We start from the raw sequence: 26,920 nt of genomic DNA, 5'->3' as shown, positions 1-26,920 counted from the left end.
TGTCGTGGGCAGGCATGTCATGGGCATGTACAATTATGTCGTCCAGGTAGTTTGTCTACCCCTGGCAGGCCAGAGAGGACGATGCTCATCATTTCTGGAACGCAGAAGGTGCAGAAGCAAGTCATATGGCACACGACGAAAGCGAAACAAGCCATCATGTGTGATGAATGCTGTGAGATCACGGCTGTTTTCATGCAAAGGCATTTGGTAGTAAGCACTAGTCAGGTCAATTGTAGAGAAGATGGTGGCACCTTTTAGGTTGGACAGCAGTTCATCCATATGGGGCAATGGAAAGGCATCCACAATGACTGCTTTATTGGGTTTGCGCAGGTCAACACACATGCGAATTTTCCTGACTTTTTCTGAATGACACAATTGGTGACACCATGCTGAGCATCAATGTGCTCAATTATGCCCGCTGCTTGCAGGTGATTCAGTTCCTCTGTCACGGCACTTCGAAAAGACAATGGCAGGCGGCGTAAGCTTTTGGCGGCACTGGTGTAACAGTGGTCATCAATTTTCACTAAGTGAACAAAGTTCTTTGCACAGCCAAAAGCAGGTGTAAGGGTGAAGGCAGCGCATTCCAGCACCGGAGCAGGAGAAGTAGAGGGCGTCAAGGAGGCAGGACCCTGTTGTGCGCATGCAAAGCTGTAGTGCTGTCATGAGGTCTCTCCCCAGCAGTGGAGTCCCATTAATTTACAATGTAGAATGTGCATGGAGCTGTGCGGCCATGTAGTGACACATTCGCGGACAACAGCCAAGAACAGGGATGTGCGTTTTAGAATAGACACAGCCTGACCTTGGACTGAGTCAGCTGAACGTGGTTGAAATGGCGCACGTAGAGGCTTTGTGGCAGGATGGATACAGAAGACCCAGTGTCGACGACTAAGTCCACTGTATCAGGGTTGTGAGTGATGGGCAGTAATTTCCACTGTGCATGTAATTTTTGTAGTACCACTGGCAGCATGGTCTGTGTATAACGCTAAGACTTCAGGGAGTTCGACTTCACGCACATCAGTATGGGGCTGTGTAGAACGACAGACTTTAGAAAAATGTCCAGTCTTTTTGCATTGCCTGCATGTTGCTGTTACAGCTGGGCAGTTAGCTGCATTGGCTAAGTGAGCATCTGATCCACATCGATAGCAAGTTATCTTTCTACTTTGATTGACAGGAGCATTGGCGCCAGTAAAATTCGTCCTTACCCCTCTCCCCCTTCTGTTTGAAGTGTGCTGCACCGCTTGTACTGGAGCCACGTGCGTATCAGTAATTGCCTTGGCTTGGTGTGCAGCAGACTCGATTTGAGTAGCCAAAGTTAATGCTCTTTCTAAAGACAGTTCAGGCTCTAGTAACAGTCTTTCACGTATTCTTGAATTGCACACGTTTTCTATCAATTGGTCACGTATCATTTCGTTTTCACTATCACCAAAATCACAAGTTGACACAAGGTTCACGTAGAGGCAGCAACATACTGTAAAATTGACTCGTGGGGAGATTGAGAACGTTTACGAAAAGCATGACGCTCCGCCACTGTATTAGTCTTCGGATTAAAGTGTGCTTTCAATGCATTAACGGCTGTATCATAAGTGGCACCTGTGTTAGGAAGATTGTAGAATATTCTTTTGTCCCTCCGTACCTGAGGCAGTGTAGGAGAAACAGCTCTTCTTCTGGCAACTGGCCAAGCATCTCCAGTCGCCGTTGATAACTACCAGGTAGTTTTGAAAGATGAAAGATTTTGAATCCAAGTTTTAAACGGCACAGCAGGCTCACTGGGGCACGGGAGAAAAAAACTTGGGAAAGGCACATTTGCAGCCGTCATTTTCTTCGAAGTAAATTAATCTCGTCGCCAATTTTGTAGTGTTCTAATGTATGAGAAATGACGGAGTAGGCAGAGCTAGACCAACAGGTACTTTACTCAAGGCAGAACTCACATGGCATCTCCAGGAAGTGTAACTTCTTCATGTGTATACAAACTGTATAGGTCCTTCCTGTGCAGCATTAAAAGTACAGGACACAACAACTATCTACTGTCATTAAGCACAAAGAGGCCCACTGATTATCTTTGAGGTCAGATTATGAATACTGTCAGTTGCCAAGTACTTGACTTGACTTGACTTGACTTGGTGTGTGGCTAACGTCTCATAGTTTATTGAATAGTAATTACATAGGTATTGACTGTTTATTAGCTGTACTAATCCAGCCATATTCAGTTTTACTTGTGAACACGACATAGGTAATCTGACAGGAGGAGTTTGCTCTGTAAACCCAAGTCACAGTACTATGAGGTGCCCTGAATAACCCCTTCCGACATTCAGTTGCCCCTTGACTTCCCTTCCCCTGTGTCACTGATCTGTGGTACACAGACGCTTTGACTCCCCTCAAAGCTGCACCTGCATTCCAAAAAAAGACTCCACTTCCCACAGTTCCCTGCTGTTCCTGTCAGGAAGCAGCAGCTGCTGAGAATCTGGCAGTGAAGAGCTGGAGGCTCACAGCCATGGCAGCGCTGTGTGAGAGCCGGTGCAGGTGCACCACTTCCGATTGGTGAACATGCTTCGGATTCCACAGTCTAATTTTGGACCGGAACATTTGGACATCTGTGAGGACACACTCAGTGGTGTGTTCTGAAAGAACTCCATGACAAACACACACGCTGCAGGCACACCACTGGGCGACATTAACGCACGCTTGATTTAACCCAGGCGGCACTGCCAGAACTGCCGCTCCAGAGTTTGCACCCTAACTACCCACTACATGCAGCTGAACATCAAACGTGGCTTTTGGGAGCCAATGATTACATCTCATGTAGTCACTCAGCGGAGGCCTTTCTCTAAAGTGGTGGTGTTCAGCATGGGTGACGTGCCCATTGTAGCAGCATATGTGATCCGAGGCAATTGAGCTCATGACTTGGATCGTGTCAGCAGCTGAGACTCCACCAGCTTTCTATTGGCTGAGCCACTAGCACTGATCGATTCAGAGATTTAAACGTGCAATTCGCGATTCTAATTCAATACATTTTTCTGGTCAAATTCAGCGAATCACTCCTCACGGTCCTCAAGCTGTACGTTTCATGTGTGCGCTCGAAAAGACTCAATACACACAATACTGGCTCTGTAAATAACAGTGGCTCAGAACGAGCCTAAACACACACACACACACACACACACACACACACACACACACACACACTCACAAACACAAACTCACACTCACATACACACAAACACACACACACACTCACACTGAGCCATAAACAATTCCATCCCATCAGCACGTTGCTTCAGGAGCACAGAAGACAGTGTGGTTTATTTGTCTAATCAGCACAAATATCAACAACCTTTCACCAGAATTATAGACTATACCTTTAAGATCTGCTCTTGTGTCATGCCAGAGTACACATCCTTCTAATGCAGTGGCCACAAAAGCCTTCCAGTTTAGAGAGTAAAGCAGTTTCTTTAGTAGTCCTCACAGAAATAAATGTCCTCTGACAAAGGATCAACACGACAGACATTCGGCAACCAATTAAATACCAAATAAATCCTTGAAGAGCTGACAGACAGAGTTGTTGACAGAACCTCTCCTTTTATGGAGACAAGCTGAAGCATCATATTTTTTATTCAGGCCACACAGAGAGACGTTCCTGTAGTGTAACTAGTAGAACAGCAGGCAGAGCAAAGTGTCAACAACAACAACAACAACAAGATTGGGCGTTTGATAAACATATAAACACACATACTGAAGAAAAAGTACATAAATGTAGTAAATACTAAATACTAAACGTAGTCTTGTGTCCAGTGGGACCTGTAGTCTTCACCAGCATATGTGCTCCCTGGGCATCCAACCCATCACCTTGGTGATGTTAGCACCTGTCTCTATTACTATACCAACATTTATACCAATATAAATACCAGTTACTTGCACTAGCAGTAACACCTTATCAGGAAAATTGCACTACCTGTAACTCCCTGACTGGGTTGTATGTATGTTAGTATAGGTCAATAGGGTAGCATAGTTTATTATATGTGTTATATGTATATATGTTAGTATTATATGTATAGGCTGCTATATGTATATCTAGTATTATACTGTATGTATACTGGTAGGTTGTTACATGTTTAGTACACCGTATTGTATATTTATCTTGTATATTTAGTAAGGTTATTTATATGTTTATTATGTGTAAATTATGTTCATAGTACTTGTGCAGAGTGTACGTCATGGTTATGTTATGTATATTATGTGTTGTTATGTTATGGTAGGTTTGGGCAGTGTCTGTCGTAAGAATTTCAGTGCCCAGTCTGACCCTGTGTCATTTTGTGCATCTGACAAATAAAAGACTTGCAACTTTTAACAATATCAATCTGTGTTGTACTGTGAGTCATTCTACTGTAAGTTACTCTGGTGACGCTATGGTGATAGATGTACACCTTGGTTAATTGTTGTATTGTATTTTTTCGAGCCCAGCTGGTACTTTGAGCATGGGCTTCATGTCCTCTGTATATCCCTTCCAGGCAAAACATCTGTTCGTGATTAGTGTGTGCTTGTGTGTGTGTGTGTGTGTGTGTGTGTGTGTGTGTGTGTGTGTGTGTGCGCGCGCATGTGATACAGAGAGAGAGTGAGAGAGAGAGAGAGAGAAATCAATTAGATATCACGATGAAGCTTGCATACTAAGCTCAGGCCTTTAGGAGCCAGATTATTGGTGCAAAATGGCAATCGACAACATGTAATATGAGAAAGGTCAATGCAGCTCCGTGATGATCAGAGCCTCGACTGGTTCACAGCATATTAGCAACACTGAGGCTGATGTCACTGGCCAAGCCACTTTCATAACCAGAGGGCTGTTCGCATTATGCTTACCCTGTCTGTATGATGGGATGAAGCTTTGGCATAGTAAATACGCAACAATAACAAGGCTGGTGATTGGTGCATTGCAGACTTCATGGCCTCACTGTAGACATCATGACCAATCATAACTCATGATGTTGCTTTTACATGGGCCATTTTCTTTATCACTGGAAAAAGCCAATAAAATAGGCCGATAAATGGGTGCAGTTACAAGCACACCCAATAGGCTTTAACGATGTTGTGGTGCTATGGATCTTCCTTAAAGTGGGGCACGAGTCCTTTAGAAGACCCGGGGAAGGGCAGCATTGCCACTAGTCACTCAAGATGGCCTCCACATACAGATGGCTGCCAAAGATACCACACTAAATTGGATTTGGCTGGCCGTCCGGAGGAGCCCAAGTACACAGGTAATCAGCGACAGAAACCCATAACCCTCTGTGTCTTCTGCCTCCGCCCAACTCTGGTGCCACGCTTCCTCCCCGATGATCATCAAGAGAAAAATCAATATTCCTCTTCCATCAAGGAGAAGGAGAAATACACGGTTAAAGGCAGCCGGACGAGATGTGATAGTGCAAGCAGTGGATTAAAATGATGTGTGTGTGTGTGTGTGTGGTGTGGTGTGGTGTGGTGTGGTGTGTGTGTGTGTGTGTGTGTGTGTGTGAGAGAGAGAGTGAGAGAGATAAACTTGCACTCTTTTTTTGCTATCTCTTCGGTCATGGGGACACACCATCCATTTTATTTCATGGATCAAACTATAGGAGGGCCTTTCTGAGTAAATCCTCTGCTTCATTCAAAGACATTTACCGTCTCGCTCTCTTGCATAGACAACCAACCCACAGAGAAACTGTTAGCTGTCATGACCCCATCCTTGAAAATCATTCCAACCAACAATTTAACAGTCAGGCAATCTTTTCAACAGAGAAATCTCATTAAGAAGAAGAATGAAATCCAGCACTGCATGCAGTTGCTGAAAAACAGTGGGGGGTGAATGAATGGTGATTTAGAGATGGGTGTGTGGGTGTGGGGGGGGGGGGGGGTGGAAGAGGTCCAGGATGAATTGCAGTGTTAAAGTAAGCTGTGGATAAGCAATGTACATCAACGCTGCAATCTCACATTTGGCGGCGAACCAGTAGAATTCATTACAAAACTTTTTCACACAGACCTCGTCTCAGCGCCGCCGCGGTGACGGACTGCTCTCCCTCCCCAGGAATGAGACACAATTACAGCAGAGACGCCTCTATGGCTGCTGTCAAACAGCAAATCAGAAAAACATGCAAAAGCAAACTCCCCTGAATGTAAACTATAAATCATGCGGATGAGTGCTTTGTGAGATAGTCACAATGAACTCTTGCTGTTTAGACTACAGCACGCCCTCGCATTGAGACTGATGGGGTTTGGTGCTGAGGCTGTTTATGAATCTCTCTGTGGTGAGGCAGAACTCATTTGCGGAGCACAGGACATTTTCAGTGATGGATGGTATGTGAGAAATATGCCGGGTATGCCGCAATATCTCAAGGCTTTCTGCCCAGCTATACGCCGATTCTGGAGCAGAACCCCCGCCCCAAACACACACACACACACACACACACAACACACACACACACACACACACACACACACACACACACACACACACACACACACACACACACACACACACACACACACACACACAGAGATGTGGCCCAGATTTGGCTCAGTTCTGTCTGCCATCTGGAATGCAGTACACACACAACTACACAGGCTTTCAAAACATGGCGGGGCGTTTCTGAGATCAGAACGTACAAACACCTCTCTCAGGGTCAAGCACCTCTCGGAGGGGTGTGTGTCTTTGTGTGTCTGTGTGTGTGTGTGTGTGTGTCTGTGTGTCTGTGTGTGCGTGTGTGTGTGTGTGTGTGTGTGTGTGTGAATAACTGCACACAGCTACACAACATTTCCTTCTGATGAGGAGAGGCTGGAGGCGAGTAGTATAAGTGAATGTACAATGAGCATATACACACACCCACACACACACACACACACACACACTCACACACACACACACACACTCACACACACACACACACACACACACACACACACAGGGTTAACCTTACTGCAGTTGGTGGGCAGAATGCCTGGTCAGTGTGCTCAGTGGTTAAGTCATTATCACTGTTTAAGCTCTGAATGAGCGCCTCTCATTAGCCATGCTGCTTCTGAGCAAGCGCAAATGCCATTAGCATGCAGAGAAGCACACGCCAGGGCCTCACCATGCATCTGCAGGGTGTGTGTGTGTGTGTGTGTGCGTGTGGGTGTGGGTGTGTGGGTGTGTGTGTGTGTGTGGGTGTGTGTGTGTGTGTGTGTGTGTGTGTGTGTGTGTGTCTGTATGTGTGTGTATGTACGTGTGTGTGTGTGTGTGTGTGTGTGTGTGTGTGTGTGTGTGTGTGTCTGTACGTGTGTTTGTGTGTGTGTGTGTGTGTGTGTGCGAATGTTTGTCTGTGTGTCTGTGTGTTTGTGTGTGTCTGTGTGTCTGTGTGTCTGTGTGTCTGTGTGTTTGTGTGTGTCTGTCTGTATGTGTGTGTGTGTCTGTATGTGCATGTGTATGTGTATGTGCGTGTGTGCGTGTGTGCGTGTGTGCGTGTGTGTGTGTGTGTGTGTGTGTGTTTGTAAACTGCTGCTCCATCGCACTGGTGAACATGTTCGCAATTCATCACTCGTGATTGTGACATAAGACAAACAAAAGCAAACACAGCCTGCATTAACATTAACACAGTGAACTGTAGTGTGAATAAACAAAGAACCTTAGTGCTGCAGGATACCAAAAACAAACAACAACACCATAGATGTACTTATTAGGTGAGAAATATGCACCCCCCCACCCCCATAGCCTACCTACACAGCTGTAAGGCCCGGGGACGAATGGCACAACAACGCTAGCACATCTATTAAAAAAGCCAACAGCTATTATGTGTAGACCACATGAGAAACACCTCTACACCTTGTTACTGCGTAACACAGCCCAAAGTCTGTTTCACCTAAAGAATAGTCTTTGACATACGGAGGCAGACATATGTCTGAGAAAACCAGGGGGAGAATTTGAAATGTGGGGTGGAAAGAAAGATGTCACTGTCTGTCACTGTGACGGATGAAATGACAGTTATGTCACCTGCATTCCACACCTACCCCTGAACACTCGATCAAGAGAACGTGCTTGAGTCCTTTGCCATGTTACTGCACCGTTTTGGTTTTATTGGTCTTGCTTACTTCGTTGAAACGTGTTACTTATTCTCTGTGGAAAATAATCCTACAGCCATGTAATGAGCCGATCATTCTACGAAATCAGCCCTTCGAATGTAAAACAGGCCTTTCCTTGCCTTTCTGATTTCCGGAGATGAAACCAGGTCCTTGATCTGCGTGGTGTGATCTCTTCTACACGCCCAGCCGGCGCTTGTCTGCAAATTTGCCAATTTGTATTTTTCACGCTTAAATCTGCCATTAACAATTTGGCGGTCTGAGAACAACAGGGCTTTGGCTTTCCAGGGCGGCCACAGCTGTAGTTTCGCCACAGGTAAATCACTACACTAACCCGATTTTATCGGCCAATTTGGAACTGTTTTGTTTTTCCCAGGCCTATTCTTGACGCCTGGCAACAGAGAAGTGAGCGGTTCTTCGCGATTCTGGGTATTCTGTAAACGATGACAATGAGATAGTTATGAGATGCTTGATCACTGCACGATTTCATTCTAAAATCCCCTGAAGTCTTCACTGCTGGAAAACACTTTTTGTAAAATATACACACTTAACGCGGTATACACTCACACATACAAGTTTCCAAACGCCAATGATGCAACACATACTCAACACCCAGCCTGAAGTCTGCCCAGATGCAGCATAAAGCCTAACCTCACAGCCATCACTCAGGCAGTTTCCCTTCATACCACCTACTCTCTCACCTGACTAGAGAACTGCCCCAGCTAAAGGGGATGAGGGGAAGGGGGATGGACGGGGGGGGCCTGACTTTTCTTTCTCTCTCTCTCTCTCTTTCTCGCTCTCTCACGCTCGCCTCCCCAAAGATGGACTCATTCACGCAAAGACAATGGCGGTTGGTCCATAGCGAGCTAAATCGAGTTACTTCATTTCCATGCTAATCCTGGCGGACCTGAGATAGTCATGTCATTATCAACCCCATATTTTCACATAATTGAACGTGGCACTTTGTTGAAGTTGTGTGCGTCCATGTACACGTGAGTTTGACTTTGTAGCCTACCTTGTCATTATGTGTTTGTTATAGTTTAGCTTTCTCATAATTGTTACGAGCACTGTCACTTAATTAATCTAGCATGATGCACTGTTCGTGAACTCGCTTAGCATAAGCTGCTAATGTACAAATACGAGTGTTTCAGGGTTTACCTATGCTAACTTTTGAGCGGTCTTTCATTTAGTGTACATGCCCTTGTTGATCTGAGATTAAGCCAGTAGCATGGCATTGCTGAAGAGGTTAAATTATTACCTTTAGTTCCCTGTATAATTCATTATTTAAATGGTAGGCTACTACAGGGCTGTGTATTAATGTATATTTTCTGTTTGTACTTTACTTTCACTCACACACTCACACACACACACACACACACACACACATACAAACATACACCCACCTACAATTTTTCCCATTCATTGTTGTTAATGCAATACAAAGAGTGAAGAATCAAACTGAATATCCAAGTCTCCATTCCTTTCCATTCTAATCGGATGACCCTCAGTGATTACACATTTCCCGAACCCCCTCTATAACAGTACCCGTATATTTTCTGCGATACCTAAACCAACTAACTCGACTTCGCCCTACATTACCCATGAATCATCGCACACACATGTATACCAAACAAGCAACGTATTCCAAGGCAACAGCTCTCGGTGTCAATATAAAAATGGCAAGTGAAAGCGAAAACCCAGACTCAGCGAGTAGGCCTACATCCGATCCACCTTATTATTATGTGCAGGATTTTTACACACTGTCTGATAAAGTTTCCGACAGTAAAAATCTCACCTTTCTGTGCAAATTATGTCCTCCTGAAAAATGAGCAATAATAAAAAAAAAAAAAATGAAAATGAACTGAACTATGAACTAGTTCAGAATTTAAATGGTGAACTATGAACGTGAACGATTCATGTTTACTTGTATGAACTGAACTTTGAACTAATTCATGAGAGGTGTGAACGTGCACAACACTGGTGGTCTGTATATGAACACATAAGAAAATCCAGGGAGTATCTGATGTGTACTGAACTGAGTTAGGGAGAGAGGAAGTTATGTACACAACTACAAAATTATATATGATTCATTCTATCTCCTTGTGTGCGCGGTTAATGAAAAAACCCAATTGTCGAATTGAAAATGAAAGTTACACGACCCAAGCAGTTATATTACAGTTATATTACATTCGCAACTTTCGTCTCTTTCCTTCCAAAGTGAAGATCTTTCCATCAGAGCGGCTCTCTGTCAGGCCTGTTCTGGTCTGTTCCCCGCTGTGAAGCTGGAGTGAAGCCAGTTAGAGGCTGATGGAGGGCAAGAGAGAACCATTATTCTAGATGAGTAGTCATTGGTCTCCATCTCCATCTTCAACTCCACCTCTGTAATTGTATAAAGCGTGTATATTGGGTGGAGGGGGTTGTAATTGTATAAAGCGTGTATTACATTTACATTTAGTCATTTAGCAGACGCTTTTGTCCAAAGCGATGTACAAGGGAGAGAACAGTCAAGCTACGAGCAATAGATACCTAGTGTAACAATAAATACATATTTACATAAGAAATAGAAGAAATTTGCAAGTTAAGTACTAGTAGAAGTGCAAGTTAGGAAGGAAGGTGCTCTCTGAAGAGTTGAGTCTTCAAGAGCTTCTTAAAGGTAGAGAGGGACGCCCCTGCTCTGGTAGTGCTAGGCAGCTTGTTGAATGAGAATAGTCTGGATTGCCGTACTTGCACAGACGGAAGTGCTAAACGACGCTCATTAGACGAGCGCAGCATCCTGGGTATATCGGGTGGAGGGGGTTGTAATTGTATAAGGAGTGTATATTTGGTGGAGGGGGTTGTAATTGTATAAAGCGAGTGTATATTGGGTGGAGGGGGTTGTAATTGTATAAAGCGTGTGTATATTGGGTGGAGGGGGTTGTAATTGTATAAGGAGTGTATATTAGGTGGAGGGGGTTGTAATTGTATAAGGAGTGTATATTGGGTGGAGGGGGCTGTAATTGTATGAGGGAGGCAGATCTCTGTGACCTTCACACAGCAGCACAGGCCTGTTGTATCAGCACTCTACGCACAGATCCCATCACCCCGCGGCTCCACTGCTCACTGAGGGCTGATGGCCCCCCCCCGATCAACACACACCTGCCCCAGCTCCTGATCAAATCACACCTGACCCAGCCCCCAATCAACACACACCTGCCCCAGCTCCTGATCAAATCACACCTGACCCAGCCCCCAATCAACACACACCTGCCCCAGACCCTTTGTCTCCTTCTTTTTCCCGCAGCAATCAACTGAAGAAAAAACCATCATGAAGTCTTCTGGTCGCCGTTGTGAGCACAGACGACCAGTAACATACTCATACCTACCTATAGGTGTGGTAAGTGTGGTTCTATCCGAAAGCACCAGATATGACAGATAGATATGACAAACCCGCCAGGGGCACTTGTCACTGAAACGATGACATAGTGAAGTGAGTCACATCACTGCTCTTCTCTTGAGATGGTGTTATGTCATACTGACAGGAAGTGAGCATGGAGGGATTTTGGGGGGGGGGGTTAAGGAGGAGGAGGAGGAGGAGGAGGAGGAGGAAGCATGCTTGAGTGGCACATGACACATGACTCACTGTGGAGGAGTGAAGGAAACAGGAGAATGTGTAGCAAACACCAAAGATCCGCAGTAACAGCCTTAAAGCCTAAAATCAAACCTAGAGCATGCAGCCCCTACAGACACCCAGCACACTTCAAAGTATACGGGGGAGGGTCTGTCACACACACACACACACACACACACCACAATCACACACACACAAATGACGACAAATGCACAGGTCGGACCGATCAATACTAAACCCGCCTGGATTAATCCATGGTTTGAGTCTGAGCAACCTTTTTCTCCTACAATCCTTTGGTGTTGTTCACCAAATCTCAGAGGTCCGCTGTGCGTGCCTGCTCCTTTGTGCAAGGCCTGTAGGAGTGTGTGTGTGTGCATGAGGCAGGGGGTGGGGGATGTTGAAGCGAGATAAAGCAGGGCGCCTGACATTTGATTCCTGAGGCTTGAGGGAGCGACACAGAGCTCCAATTGAGTTATAAATGTGGATGGAGCTCACAGCACTTATGAGTGAGTCAGACGCCCCGACCAGGAGACATTACACAGAACAAAGGCAGCACACAGCCAACACTGCTGCCCTTTTCACAGACAAGCGACAGACGATCGAAGAAATGATCATAGACTGAGAGACTATCGGGGTATATTAAAATGCTCATAGACCGAGAGGCTATAATATATATACAAAGTATAGAGAAATGATCATAGACCGAGAGACTATCGGGGTATATTAAAATGCTTATAGACCGAGAGGCTATAATACATATCCAGAGTATAGAGAAAAGCTCATAGACTGAGATGCTATAAGGGTATAGAAACAGGGTATCTCTTTGGCTCAACTGGCCAAGCAGGGGAAGAGTAGTATGTCAATGTCAATGCCAATGCCAATGAGAGGCTCAGTCCCCTGTGAGCCCACAAATGGATCACATCTAAACACTCAACACAACTTGGATGAGTTAACTAAACAACGTAATGTTCTCCCAAATGTCTCATTAACACCCCAATACAGAAATGAATACCAAATAACTGCTGCGGCGGTTGGTGTTGGTTTTGTTGTGTCTGTTGTTGTGATTTAGCCTCACCCAGTCCAATACACCATCACTAGCATTTCCTCCTGTTAACAACAGAGGACAATAACAGAGGACAATGCCATGAAAACCAAGGTGATGGGTTTGACTGGCTAAACTGCTCACTCTACTTCCTTTGTAAGACGCTTTGGATACATGTATCGGATGAAACAACGTAAATGTCTTCTGCCCCTCTAAAGAAGGCATAGCTTGAGAAGGTTTGAAAGGAGGCTAGCGTGTCCTTTCAGAGGGCTGGGACTCAAGTAGTTACTACCTGTGGGTGGGCAACAGGCAGCCTCCTCTCGAAGGCCACAGTCATCTATGGCAGCGCTGCACCACGGGCCTTGACTCTTCCCAGCGGTAATGGGAGAGTGTGTTTGCGAACAGAAAGAGAAAAGCTCTCACACAGCAGGGTATGAGCAGATAGTGCTGCAAATGAGGCTGAGGCAGCACGCCTAAATTGATTAACGCCATTTTAAAAGCTGTCGAAATGATAAAGTGTTTCCTCTGCTTGTATTTCACAAGCGAATGTCTGGCAAACATTATGGTGGGAAATGATAAGGCTTGTCATTCTTGTTTTGCCTTTCTCTTGCTTCACTGAGTCTCAAAGTGAGCGTCAATTTGAATGTGTTGTTTTGATCAGAAGGAGGAGGGGGGGCAATCAGGCCTTTGTTAGTGAGTTTTGTGCTCTTTTCTAACAGAATGCTCTTAAGTCTCAACTGCTTTCATCTGTTGGCAGAAAGGCCAGTAGACACAGGCACAGGAAACACTATGGGGGAGGGGGAGGGGGAGGGAATTGCTGTCATTTTTGGCTGAAAGGGATTTTGCAAAGATTTAGAGCTGCACAACCAATAATATAGAAAATAACAGACAACCAAAGAGCAACGGAATCTGTGTTTGTGCGGGAGAAAGAGATAGAGAGGTGGGAGAGAAAGGGAGAGGGGACTGAGAGAGAGAGACAGTGAGAGGAGGGAGAGGGAGAGAGAGAGAGAGTGAGGGGGGAGAGAGAGAGAGAGAGAAAGGGAGAGAGACAGATCGTGATAGAGAGGGGGGAGAGAGAGAGAGAGAGAGAGAGAGAGAGAGAGTCCATTTTCTAAACGTTCTAAATTGAAACAAAGATTTTAATCTTCAAGGCTTTGGCTCAGAGCTCTTCCTCCAATGGAAAGCCCTGCGAGTGTGAGAGAATGTATGAGTGTGTGAGAGCCCGACGCTCTAGTTTGAAATTCACCATCACCCTACCTGCCTGCATGCTTCCCTATAAAACACCACACCACCCCCAGGCTATCTCACACCGACAAAAGCCTCTCCCAAAAGCTTGAACATATTTACTGAGGACCAGCCTGAGATTCAGCTGTAAATAAAAGTCTTAATAGTGTGCTGTAGGCCAGTTAGGCGTGCTGCTGTAAGACAGATCTCAGAGAACTCATCTTAAGCCTCCGCATCAAAGGGAACTTTGGGCGGGAGCAGGAGGTGATTATGCCTCTCTCAGCCCTCTGGTCCCCTACCCACGTTTACGTGGTGACACACTGAAAACATGCAGTCGACAACCAGGTCTTACATCCTCCACTAAAGCCACATTACAGCCTGCTTAACATTCAGCTCAGAAGGAGCTGGCACAGCAAGTCTGTGTGTGTGATGAGAGTGTGTGTGAGTGTGTATGTGTATGTATGTGTGTGTGTGTGTGTGTGTGTGTGATGAGAGTGTGTGTGTGTGTGTGTGACTGAAACACCAGTTCTCAGCTTAGCTCTATAATTTTTATACACACAAAAAATGAAAACGCTATGGGTAAACACTGGTCAAGCTACCTGTGAGGCAAGTGTTAGAATGTGTGTGTGTGTGTGTGTGTGTGTGTGTGTGTGTGTGTGTTAGCCATCAAGCAAAGCATATAATTATCATGAATACGAAAATGCAAATGGATCGTGTCAGTACTAATATATGCAAATAAAACAACTTGAAGGGCGTGTGCGTGCGTGTGTGTGCATGTGCATGTATGTGTGTGTGTGCATGTGTGCGTGTGCGCATGTGCTTGCGCGCGTGTGTGTGTGTCAATGTATCCGTAGGCATCTGATTCTCATAGCATCCACACACAGAATGCATCAATCTCAAATCGGGACGATGGGATTGATCTGTCAGTCATTTTATATTTATATTCAATTACAATTTCACCTAACCAGGGCAGACGGCCATTTCCCTCTGACATTTCCTATCACCTGCAGTAAGTATTTATCAGGCAGTCACCATCTATAATACAGTACATAATTTTCATCAGCTGGGTCAAGTCTTTTTGGATAATATCTCATCATTACAGTAAGACTTTGACTTTGCTTAATCTTGAATCAAGACGGAATTTAGTTCACTTGATCATGTCTTTTTAATAATGGCAGTATCATTATGGTTGCTTAGACGCCTGCATGTCCACTATTTAAACTCAGGACTGATAAGAACTAATACATTTTGCATGCAGCCGTGATTGAAATATGAGTGAGTCCAATTCAATCTGAAGAATGCATTTGCAGCAACAGCAACAATTTTTAGAAAGTAACAGATTTTTTTTTATTATGAAAATCTTTCATGTGTTTCTACAGTTTCTGAAGTTAAAGTTTCAGTTTCTATAGAAAGTGACAGTAGAAACTAGTCCTTTTATAGGGTCTTTATAGTTATTGAGGTAAACAGACACAGGCTTATCTCTGTTGGGATCCTTTCCATGTAGTCAGACATTTATATTTATATTATGAGTCTGACAGGGCTGTGTATTGTAGAATCTTGGACTACACCTTTAACTCTGTTCTCGCACAAGACTGGCGAATGTGATATCATTCAGAGTAGAAGGGTCACATAAACCAAACCAGAGGCCTTAAAGCCCTGAAAGACATTGAGGCTCAGCTACACTTAAACTAGAACCTCCAGTTCGTCAAAACTTCGGACAATAACAATTTATAAGATTCCTTGTGAAAAAGTTTTGTTTTCTGTGTACTTAATCCATGTGTGGAAAGAGCGGTGTGCTCCAAATCAAACAGACCCAGAGAGGGGTTCCTGCCAGCAGCTGGCAGCTGGAATCATTGTCTTCAGCTTTGTTATCATTATAGTCATTCTCTTTTCCTGTCTTCACGGTTTGCTTGGAGTGGGTGGAATCACTAGCCTGCCTTCTCTCTCTGTGTCTCCATCTCTCCGTACTGATCTCTGTATCTCCATGTTGCTCTGTATTTGTTATTAGGCTGTCTCTCTCTGCCATCTTTCTTTTTTCTGTCATGTCCCTCCCTCTCTTTCTCTTTATTTTTGTCTCTCTCTCTCTCCCCTTCTCCCTTCTCCTTCCCTGTCCCTCTCTCTCTCTGGAATCTCATATAGAGATGTCCTGCTGTGGCATGAATAGAATCCTGGCGGCTGCCTGGAAGAGTTTGTCCTTCATCTCTGAAGCTGCACATAAAACTGCTACAAGGACCCTAAGTGAGTGAGAGATAGATGGGGAAAGAGAGAAGGCACGTGTGTATATGCTCGAGAGTAAGAAAGAAAGAGAGACAGAGGAAAAGAGGGGGGGGGGGGGCAGGGATGTAGCAGGGGGTAGAAGTCCTTGCCACCGCAATGCAATGCTGAGAGCAAACCTAAATCCCCGACAAAACCTGCACACCTTCATCATGTGTGTACATGGAATGATTATGAAGTGTGTGTGTGTGTGTGTGTGTGTGTGTGTGTGTGTGTGTGTGTGTGTGTGTGTGTGTGTGTGTGTGTGTGTGTGTGTGCGCGCGTGTGTGTGTGTGTAAGTGTATCTGTGCATGTACATGTATATGTGTTTGCATCCATCAATGATCATCCTGAGATCACCAATGCACCAATGTGAGAATGGGCCACTAGTATCCCAGCATGCCTTGCGTCCCTCTGCCCAGGAACAATCAATGTCTTTTTATGGGGCGTGACTGAGGTGTGAGCTCTGACTGCATAAAGGATGTGTACGGCTGTGGCTGCAAATGATTCCAGGTCTACTCTCATTTCTCCAGAGAGATGTGGTAAGAGATTTAATGATGAGAGAGAGAGAGAGAGAGAGAGAGAGAGAGAAAGTAACACACCACTGTTCTAATCTCTACTGATGCAATAACAGAGAAAGAAAAGGAAAACATGCAAACACACAAACAAATACCCACAAGTATATACACACACACACACCCACCCAGACATACACACACCCAGACATACACACACACACACACACACACACACACACACACACACACACACACACACTCCACTGAAGGACACGGCCATCAGGGAAGATTCCATGTCCCGGAACAATATCACATGCAATTCTGCAGTAAACTGAGAGGGAGTCATTTGGGCTTATGACGAGCCAAGCAGAAGCAGTGATGCTGGCCACCATGGAGCAATTGCTTCCCTCGCCTCCTCCAGTGCTTCTCTTTCAATCCCATTACAGAAGGAGGGGGCTGATGGGGAAATATATCAGCATTCTGTAGAAAGTGAAGAAACCTGTTGTCACAAGATGTTTGGGTGCCTAAGGTCACCAGGGTCCGTTTCCAATTCCTACCCTAAGCCGAGTTCGTACTCTCAAGGTTACCCCCTCCCCCCCTTGGATAACCTATGACACGCCATAATATCATGAGATATTTTGATTATTAGGCATGTGAAATCTTTTCGAGGTATATATAAAGCTCTCTTCACTCACTGTTATTGATTCAAATTTGCTATTTGGTGCATCAGAGTTATGCAATTAGTTGCAATTACTATGCAATACTATGCATTACTTTAGATGGAAACATTGTAGCCTACCAGCTATGTACAGTAAAATAAATAAATAGATATATTATATATATATATATATATATATATATTTATTTATAAATATATATGTGTGTGTGTGTGTGTGTTCTTGCTCATGGTCCTCAATGTCTTGATATGGTTACATGTTACATGCCAGGAATTCCTTGACACTGTTAGCTATATGCTTTACATAAGACAGGCAAGCCCTTATTTATGCAGGACTAATCGTTTGGGTATTTTTAAACACTACAAATAGACAAGGCAGATCGTCTGAAATTGATGAGAATTGCGTATCTTTAATGTTTAAAAAAGTCTATGCAATCACCTCAACCAGCAAGATTCCCATACATCTCATATTTCCATGTCCAACTACGATGACTAAACAGAGCCGTCCTGATAGGCTGCAGGCAACAAACTGAAAATTACAGCGATTACAAATGTACCATTAAATTAGCAGGTGCCACTAGTTAAGAGAGCTTTCAGTTATAGCAGAAGTATAAATGCTTGAATACTACTAACAAAACTACTACTATGCTAAAACTACTACTAGTCTACTACTAGGCTACTACTAATGATGATAATAATAATAATACAAATTAAAATAGGCCTAATAATAATAACAATACTCATTTTATCTTTGTTATAGTTTCTATTGTCGAAGCACACACACCAAATCTAAAATACACCCTACATGCCGCAAAATAGGAGTTTAGCTTCACTGTAAACACATCTTCACCAACAACACTGATGCGTCGCCTGCTCACTGCTCTCTCGGATGCTGCATCAAGAAACGGAGGCTCTAGCCAGAACAACGCTGTGCAAGCCAATATTTGTGACATTACATCAAGTTCTAATTTGAGACAAATGACCAGCGCTTTACCTGATGTTATCGGCTGTCTGTTCTGCTGTTCACGTGTAGCCTAATACGTCTTCGCTCCGATCGGACAGCGAGAGAGGATGCTCTGCCTGAGACACCTGCTTATTTGCCCGGTCGCCGAGATTGGCAATAAACCCCGGAACCTGGAGAACGAATAGAGCAGAGGACCGCCCCGGAACGTGAATAGCAGCGCAAATCGTAGGCGCACCACTGCGGTTCTGCGGGAGATGACAGTAGAGACAAGAGTGAAACCCCACCCGAGAATCGAGCGAGCTACTGATGACTCTCTACTGTGTGTGTCTGTGTGTGTGCTTCAGTACCCGGGACAGCGACCCTCCCTCTCCAGCGATAGCCGAAGATTTCACTAAACAGCGGGGCAGAAGACGGAGTGTCCTTCATTCGTTTGTGACGGACCTGTTCTACATACCTCCGGGCAGGCAACGTGATTTAATGATTCCTCCGTGTCTTACACAGTATTTTCATATCAAAACATAAAGCCTACAGTGACAGGGTTTTATAATTAACACATAAGATCATAAGCCAACCACAGTAGGCTATCCTACACTCAACTAGGATGCCAATAGATTACATTTGTCCCAACTGTCCCCTGAATGTCCCATTAGGTTAGATAACACCCTGACCTCTGTGGTAAGATAACATGTTCATATTAGGTACATTTCCCCTGCTCGGTGAAGAGCCAATCACAGTTGCAAGAGAGAAAAAAACAGGGCTGCCAGGCCGGCCCTGACTGTAATATAATACAGACTAATGCATCTGAGAATTTGGGGCTTATGGAGTGGTCATTATTACGAAGTGATATTACACAAGAGAACATGGATGACATACACCACACTCCTCTGAGATGTCAGGCGAAGCCTTTGATGTCTGTGCTCGGCTGTCTGATGCCACTGCTGATGCTCCAACCATGGTGTGCTTTATAGAGTGTATCTCATGGGGCTATTTGGGGTTGCTGTCTCTATGGTAAAATACCTATCGTCTCATTCATTTAGCTGAACTATGTCGGTGGCAGTGGTTTTTAGGAGTTTTGAGGTCCTCTCAATTATTTGATTCCTTTCCTGGACGGGTGTAACATCCTGAAGAAACGGCTCTTGGACTCTGGAAGAGAAAGAGAGACAGAGAGAGATGTAACAAAAAAAAAGAAAAAGTGGATTTTTTTTTATTGAGGAGTGTGTGTGGGCAGGGGGCAAACATCTCTAACAGAATGAGCGATATGCAGTGAAAATAGTCAGGAGGAAGAGAGAAAGAAAATAATGGACTTTCAAATAGATAGAGGGCAGAAAACTCCTGCTCTCTGCTGAACTGCCATAGCAAATTAGCATTAAGCTCAATTTCAGTTATTTTCATGATGCGAAGAGTGATCACCCACACAAGTCAGCCAACAGTCAGAGAAAGAGAGAAGGAGAGAAGGAGAGAGAGACACATCCAACACAGTGGTTATATAAAAGATAGCGTGACTAATGTCATTAGGAATATGCTGAAGGCGATAAAATGTACAGTCCTACGGCCATAATGGCGCCTCGTTGTCAATTCTATGCCCCAGTTCCTCCCAACTCAGTGCTGAGAGGGAGAGGAAATGTGTGAGCTCCGCACGGCCTGTGCTGCTGGACAAGCTGTTGTGCACTCAGCCACAGGTTCTGCTGCCAACACACACGCACACACACACAGATACACACACACATTACAGCTGAGCTGCACAGGCATTAAGACAACATATACAAAGGCACTCATCACACAAACACACTTATCTTATACTCATACTACGTACACACATACCATCACACTCATAAATAAAAACAGAGACATGTTCATAGACTCACTCTCTCTCTCTCTCTCTCTCTCTCACACACACACACTGCACAGGCAAAACACTGAACCAGAGAGGCTTTCAGATAAGCGCAGTGGTCACACTCGGAAACGGTCCCTGATGGGATATGGTGCAGAGGCTGCTGGCTCATCCCCCTCTAGCTAGAGGTGACAAGAGGAACCCAGGTCTCTGAACGACTATGGTGACAGAGCCCCCACCACCACCAATCCGCCTGACTGTGGATGTCCGACACTCCTCCGGAGTCACTGTGGCTACAGGTTTTTAGTCCAGCCAGGCTGCAGATTACTCCAACACAACAATGTAACAAACAACCAAATAAAATGCATGCAAAGCCATGTATTATGATGTCCACAGAGTTAGTTGTAATACATTCAGTTGCACGTGTACAGTATACATGGTATATGTTTTTCCTAGAAAGATAATTAACGACATAATGATACATAGCAATTTAACCACAACATAGCCTGCACTCCGTTTGGAACGCTCCGTTTGGAAAGGTCAATGTCTTCACTCAGAGAACTGAGGGGTGCTGTTCAAAAAGGCTGCCAGACGTAATACTTCTATATAGAAAGGGTGGTGTCATCAAAAGAGAGTGATTTTCATTATGTGCATTTTGGTTCCCTGTATGTTTCATTGTCACAGGGAAACAAAACCTCAGGGACATTTAAAAACCCAGAGACTTGCTGTTGTGTTGTATTGTGTTGTGATGTATATTTTGTGTAGCCACTTTTAATTCCTTGTTTGTGCAAACTTAAAAACAGCTAAAGCAGCAGCTCAATCCTCGGCTCTCGTCCTGCTTGACTTATCAGCTGCGTTTGATACAGTCAACCACCGCATCCTTCTGTCCATACTGTCAAGTATGGGCATTTCTGGCAATGCGCACTCCTGGTTTGAATCCTACCTCACTGGGCGCTCGTTCAACGTGTCATGGCAAGGTCAGCTGTCTGTACCTCACCGCCTCACCACTGGGGTGCCCTAAGGCTCGGTGATGGGACCACTTCTCTTTGCCATTTACACCACTTCGTTGGGCCCTATCATCCGCTCGCATGGTTTTTCCTACCACTGTTATGCCGATGATACTCAACTGTTTCTGTCTTTCCCTCCTGCGGACACCACGGTCTCGGCGCGGATTTCGGACTGTCTCGCTGATATATCCACATGGATAAAAAATCACCACCTTCAGCTGAACCTGGCCAAAACGGAACTGATGGTCTTCCCAGCCAAACAGGTCACCCACCACAACATCAAGATCAATACTGACTCTTTATCTCTTGCTCCATCCAAAACAGCAAGAAACCTCGGGTCATTATTGATGACCAACTGACCTTCACGGCCCACATCGCCTCTGTCTCCAGGTCGTGCCGCTTTGCGCTATACAACATCCGCAAAATCAGGCCGTACCTAACCCAGTATGCCACCCAGCTGCTGGTGCAAACCTTGGTGAGCTCCCGCCTTGACTACTGCAACGCCCTCCTAACGGGCCTGCCGGCTTGCGTGATGAAACCACTACAGATGATCCAGAACGCGGCGGCGCGTCTGGTGTTCAACCAACCGAAAAGGGCACACGTCACCCCGCTACTCATCGAGCTCCACTGGCTGCCAGTAGCTGCTCGCATTAAGTTCAAGTCACTTATGCTTGCCTACAGAGTGCTTACTGGTTCTGCTCCCACATACCTAAATGCTCTTGTAAGGGCAAATGTTACACCCAGGACGCTGCGCTCGTCTAGTGAGCGTCGTTTGGCACTGCCATCCGTGCAAGCACGGCAATCCAGACTATTTTCATTTGTAGTTCCACGTTGGTGGAACGAACTGCCTAGTACTACCAGAGCAGAGGCGTCCCTCTCTACCTTCAAGAAGCTTTTGAAGACCCAACTCTTCAGAGAGCACCTCCCCTCCTAAAGGCCCCGTCACACCATGACGTTCTGGTCAACGTTCTATGATGTTAGAGGAAACGTTGGTAATCGTCCATGGTCGCTGGTATTGCGCCAGAAGAGCTTTGTGTGAAAGCTGGTGAACGCTGTAATCGTCGGTAATCGTCGGTGATCGGAGGAGAACGCTGGTCCAAAAAAAAAGTTTTGAACATGCACAAAAGTTCTCATGGAGATCAGCGTTCATCAACGTTTAATATAAACGCTGGAGAACTTTCGTGGAACGTTTTATTAACTTTGCACGCGTTTGGCTATCGTAGTCAGTCGTTGGGTAGGGTAGACTGAGTACCTACAGTTGATGCACCCAAAATAACTTATGTGCGCAGCAATCCTGAGACGTGATTTTTAGTTTGGACATGCCTACTAACGTCCTCTTTGATCGAGGGAAATTTGAGCACCTAACCCATCTCTCGTAGGAAGATTTTGGCGAAAGTTTTTTCACCAAGGGAAGATCTTACATACAATTAATATGTTATTAACCATACGTGATCAACAAACGCAACTTACATCATTGCAAACGTTATTCTGTGCACTATACATCTACATATCCAATGCTATCATGTCATGCAAGGTCATTGCATAATCTAGCGAAAAGCGGAGTGGAGGGTGTTTGCTTGCTTGAGCCAGCATGAAGTAGATGTACTGAACTTGAACATAGCTGAGCACTGTTATAGCTGGTACTGTTCCATGGCAGATGGATATGATATGAAGACTCTTGTGACATGGACAATGTGTGTGGATGTGTTGATGTTTTCTAATAATAAACATTGAGAAACACAAATTCAGTGTCAAATTTAAATAATTTATTTTAATAACATAAAACCCTAGGAATAACGCCCGTTATTTCGTAAATCACAGTAATAATAACAGTAAATCTTCGTCCGAAGACATTGCTAGTGAAAGAGGCTTTGTATTCTTCTTACTTTCAGCAGCGCTAGTAGCAGAAGCCCCCCTCACACCATTTCGTGGTCTTGGAGGCATGATGTTCACTGTTCAGATCAACTGAATCCACTATGATTTTCCAGCGTTTTATACCCGTTTGACCATAAAACCCACACGCCGCAAAACGCTTTTCTGTCATTATTCACACGTTAATTACACCTTTAACACGCTCTTCTAATGTTGACTTATCGTTTGTCGCGCTGGAGTGACACGTCAGCACACGTTTGTCGCGGACCAGTGACACGTCACTTGGTCGGTGTTACACACTCCTCATGCGTCAGTCCCACGCTAGTCATGTGTCAGTCCTACGCTATTCTTTTGTTAGTAACACGCCAGATGTGTCCACATCGCCCTAGAACGCTCGAAATTGAACGATTAGAAAGTTCAGAGAACGTTGACCAGAACGTCATGGTGTGACGGGGCCTTCACTGGCACCTGACTAGCGCTTAACTTGCACTTCAGCAGTTACATTCCTGCACTTCTTTTTCCTTTTTTCTAGGTCGTTGTTTTTCTAATTCTCATGTAAAGTAGTATTTATTGTTACACCATGCTTTTTTATTGCTCTTAGCTTGACTGTTCTCTCCCTTGTACGTCGCTTTGGACAAAGGCGTCTGCTAAATGACTAAATGTAAATGTACTTGGCAAATAAACATTGTTTTGTTATAAACAAGTTTTCATTGACATTTCAAATCACCCTTGCTGGTGGTAGCAGTCAATAGACCTCACGCTGCAATTTCAAGACACCTGTTTAGCATAAGACTTAAGTTTATCAGGTTTTTTTTGTTTTGGTTTAAGTCTTAAGTTTGGTTCACTCCCAGTTTGGTTCATCATACAGCAGTCGCAGGTGGGCTAATTATAACAGAAAGCCAAGTGATTGACAGGAGGACCATTACTTTAGAAGAGAATTGAGTCGCCGTTTAGGCAGACTATTCTTCTCTTTTGATACAGCAACTCTGGCATAAACAAAATTCTTTCTCCTCCATTTTAAATGTCAAGAACAGATTAATTCCCTTCATCCCATCCAAAACCAAATCAAGACGGGAGAGTGGCTTTCTCATGCTAATGTCTGAAAGCAGACAAAAAGCGCTTGGAAAACTTGGAAATAACACCCTCAGCCTTGACAAGCCAGAAAGACAAGAGTCCAAACATGAGCAACTAATCTTCCCCCCTCACGCTATCATCTGGGAGAGCGAGAGAAAGAGAGAAGGAGTGAAAGAGAGGCGCTGGAAGAGAGAAAGAAGTGAAAACGGCTCTCCGTCAGCTGGCTTGGGAAGTGATTGCAGAGGAGAGATGGAGCTGCACCAGCTCATGTTCAGATTCCGCACGGCAGAGCCAGACGGAGTGTCACAGTCTGTCCCTCTACGCCCAAGACCAGATGCAAGGCAGGGTGCTGATTAACAGATTCATAGCTCCATTTTCAATTCCTACTCTATTTTTTATCTCACTATTACACATGGATGAATTACTGATAGAGAACAAAGGATTTGGCTTCAATAAAATCCTCAATAACACTTGAGTTACATATTAATATTAATAAAAGGCTACCAATTATTATAGATTAAATACCGTACTAGAGTTGGAACATTAGCCTACGTATATTTAATTATAACATGCCGTCATAAGAAACTTTCAGTGATCCCACGCAGGGAAATAAATTCAATTTATGTATTTATTTCACAGAAATTCTATCTTTATGACAAATCACTTATCGATTCAACAAACCAGTGTACATGCAAGTAGGACGATGTTTTATTCCTTTTCTCTCACTCTGCCATTGTCAAAACCATCCACATGCTTTACCTCCTAATTTGTGTCACACAGAGATACAAAAAAAATGAGTTCTTGGAGGAACACCAGGAGAATAATCTTTAAGGCAAAGGACTCTGTATAATTCTGTACACGCACATGGTGATTAAACAGAAGAAACACAGCAAAACAACAAAAAAACAAAGATTCAATCGCAACCTGGGGTAAGAGCAGTCCTTTTCCTGAATCTGACGTGTGCCACAAGCATTCAACCACCCATTTAACTTCTAAACACTTTCATTAAGAGATCGTCAATTCACTTCCACAGACACCCGGTGGGGATAAAGACCCAGAACTTGCCCTAAAACATTGTAGCACGTTGATTTGACTCTCTGGTTATGGATACAAGTGATGCAAATGACTTCGGCACACGGAGGGCAGGCCTGCATTCGGCTCTCTCCAGACACGCAGCCCATATAGAGCAGGACTGGGCTACCACTGAGAGGCACAAGTGTTATGCTTCCTCCAACTCCACTAGCACGCCGTCACAGTCTTTTGGGTGTAGGAACATGACTGGTTTCCCATGGGCCCCTATTCGTGGCTCTGCAGACAACATGCGGATGTTTTGTGCTTTCAGAGCCAAAATGGCTGCCTTGATGTCATCAACCTGCATCACACAGGAATGAAAAGCATTAGAATCTCAAATAATGAGAAAGCGTAATTTGTAAAGCGGTCACAGCTAGGTCATGATAATTCAGACTTAGAAAGTATCATCCATTAGTCTACAGTGTGATGCATGTGTGACACTGTTGTGAAGGTGAAAACCAGCTGTAGGTATTGTAAATTAACTTTTATTTGGCTATACTTTGAGGACACTTTGTAAGTGGTGCCTTCTATTACACGAGTGACATTCACCTCTATGCAGATATGATGCATCCCCCCAGATTTGTTCTTCTGAAGGAATCCGGCTATAGGACTTTTCTCCCCCAGCGGATGCAGGAGTTCTAGCTTGGTGTTGCCCAGCTCCACAAACACGGTAGACACGCCGTGCTCAGGCAGAGGCAAAGTTGCGCTCACCTGAGCACCGAGCACGTCGCGGTACAGAGCGGTGGCCTTCTCCAGGTCAGGCACGGCTATGGCGACATGATTCAACCTACCGAGCTTCCAGACTGACGATGGGAGTTGAAGTTGGGCCGATGAAGAGAAGGCTCTGAGAGATGGTGTTGTATAGCGTATGCACCTGGAAAGACCTCTCACTACAGAAACAACAGTAATGAAATAATGATTATGTTCGATTTAACGATTTAAGTTCTCTGCAAACATGTGCAACATCAATACTCCCAACTCAAACAAATTAATATAAAACAGTAACTTCAACTTTGTCAATGCATCTATAGCCGGCCTAGACAGTAGGCCTAACGTTACTTGCAGAGAAAGAGCACGACTGTTCTGATCTCTTAGCGACACCTACTGTTAGGCAATGTTAATGCAACGCCGCACAAACATGTCCTGATGCCAACTACATTTTAGCTGGTTAATCGGGCAGACCCTTCCGTTTCTATTGAGTATAACATAACATGACGTCGAGCAGTTCCCTTGAAGTGCAAACTACAGTGAGATCTGTTAAGGTTAACGTTAACATTACCTGATGTCACAGATGTTAGTCAATGCTAACTAACAGGCTAAACATGGGGAGCGACTAAAATACCGAAACAGTAATAGGAACTTTTCCCATTGCAACGTGTTGTATACCACCGTTACACTATATAGGACCATACATAGAATATACTTCGTAAAATTATGTGAATTGGTGGCTGTTTGCTACATTACCTGCAACCTTCAGCAAGGGAGACGCCATGTTTCTAAAAAAAAAACGTGACTGAAAACTACTCGCAAATATGACAGTGATTCATTTTTACACAACGTGAAACAGGGCTCTTCTGCACTCTAAGTAAATAAAATAAAAAGATTTTAGTTTAGTCCTTACAAAACGTCGATATATCTAAATTGGAGTTTTTTTATAACATCGATGTTCGAGACCCTAAGATGCCTTGCGATGATGAGTTCCCACAATTCA

The 26,920-nt window shown here is 44.4% G+C and overlaps 2 protein-coding genes across 3 annotated transcripts in view; both read right to left on the bottom strand.

The window, feature by feature from the left end:
- Nucleotides 1-19,228, bottom strand: part of apba2b (amyloid beta (A4) precursor protein-binding, family A, member 2b) — a 101,054-nt gene extending 81,826 nt beyond the window's left edge. Inside the window, exon 1 of one of the 2 annotated variants that reach the window (XM_031586780.2) lies at nucleotides 18,385-19,228. The gene's annotated coding sequence lies outside the window, so the exon portion shown is untranslated. The remainder of the gene's footprint in view (nucleotides 1-18,384) is intronic. The other variant, XM_031586786.2, reaches the window with a different exon arrangement.
- A 5,520-nt stretch (nucleotides 19,229-24,748) lies between these two features.
- On the bottom strand, nucleotides 24,749-26,881 carry mcee (methylmalonyl CoA epimerase). The gene is made up of 3 exons (XM_012834377.2): nucleotides 26,674-26,881; nucleotides 25,759-26,099; nucleotides 24,749-25,510 (listed from the first exon to the last, which is right to left on the bottom strand). Exons 1-3 carry the CDS (start codon nucleotides 26,699-26,701, stop codon nucleotides 25,358-25,360), a joined length of 522 nt encoding a protein of 173 aa, XP_012689831.1. The 5' UTR covers nucleotides 26,702-26,881; the 3' UTR covers nucleotides 24,749-25,357.
- Nucleotides 26,882-26,920: the final 39 nt, after the last annotated feature.

This window comes from Clupea harengus, chromosome 20 (assembly GCF_900700415.2).
Source record: "Clupea harengus chromosome 20, Ch_v2.0.2, whole genome shotgun sequence".
In the NCBI taxonomy this organism is placed as follows: Eukaryota; Metazoa; Chordata; class Actinopteri; order Clupeiformes; family Clupeidae; genus Clupea; species Clupea harengus.
Note: the sequence above shows the minus strand (reverse complement) of the source record. Positions and strands in the feature narration are given on the sequence as shown.

What these genes read in the sequence shown, in the direction of transcription:
- mcee (XM_012834377.2), bottom strand. Translation starts at nt 26,701, where the DNA reads ATGGCGTCTCCCTTGCTGAAGGTTGCAG. An exon ending in TCCCTTGCTGAAGGTTGCAG is followed by an intron (nt 26,100 to 26,673) that starts GTAATGTAGCAA and finishes TTGTTTCTGTAG; the next exon opens with TGAGAGGTCTTTCCAGGTGC. An exon ending in TGCATCATATCTGCATAGAG is followed by an intron (nt 25,511 to 25,758) that starts GTGAATGTCACT and finishes TGTGTGATGCAG; the next exon opens with GTTGATGACATCAAGGCAGC.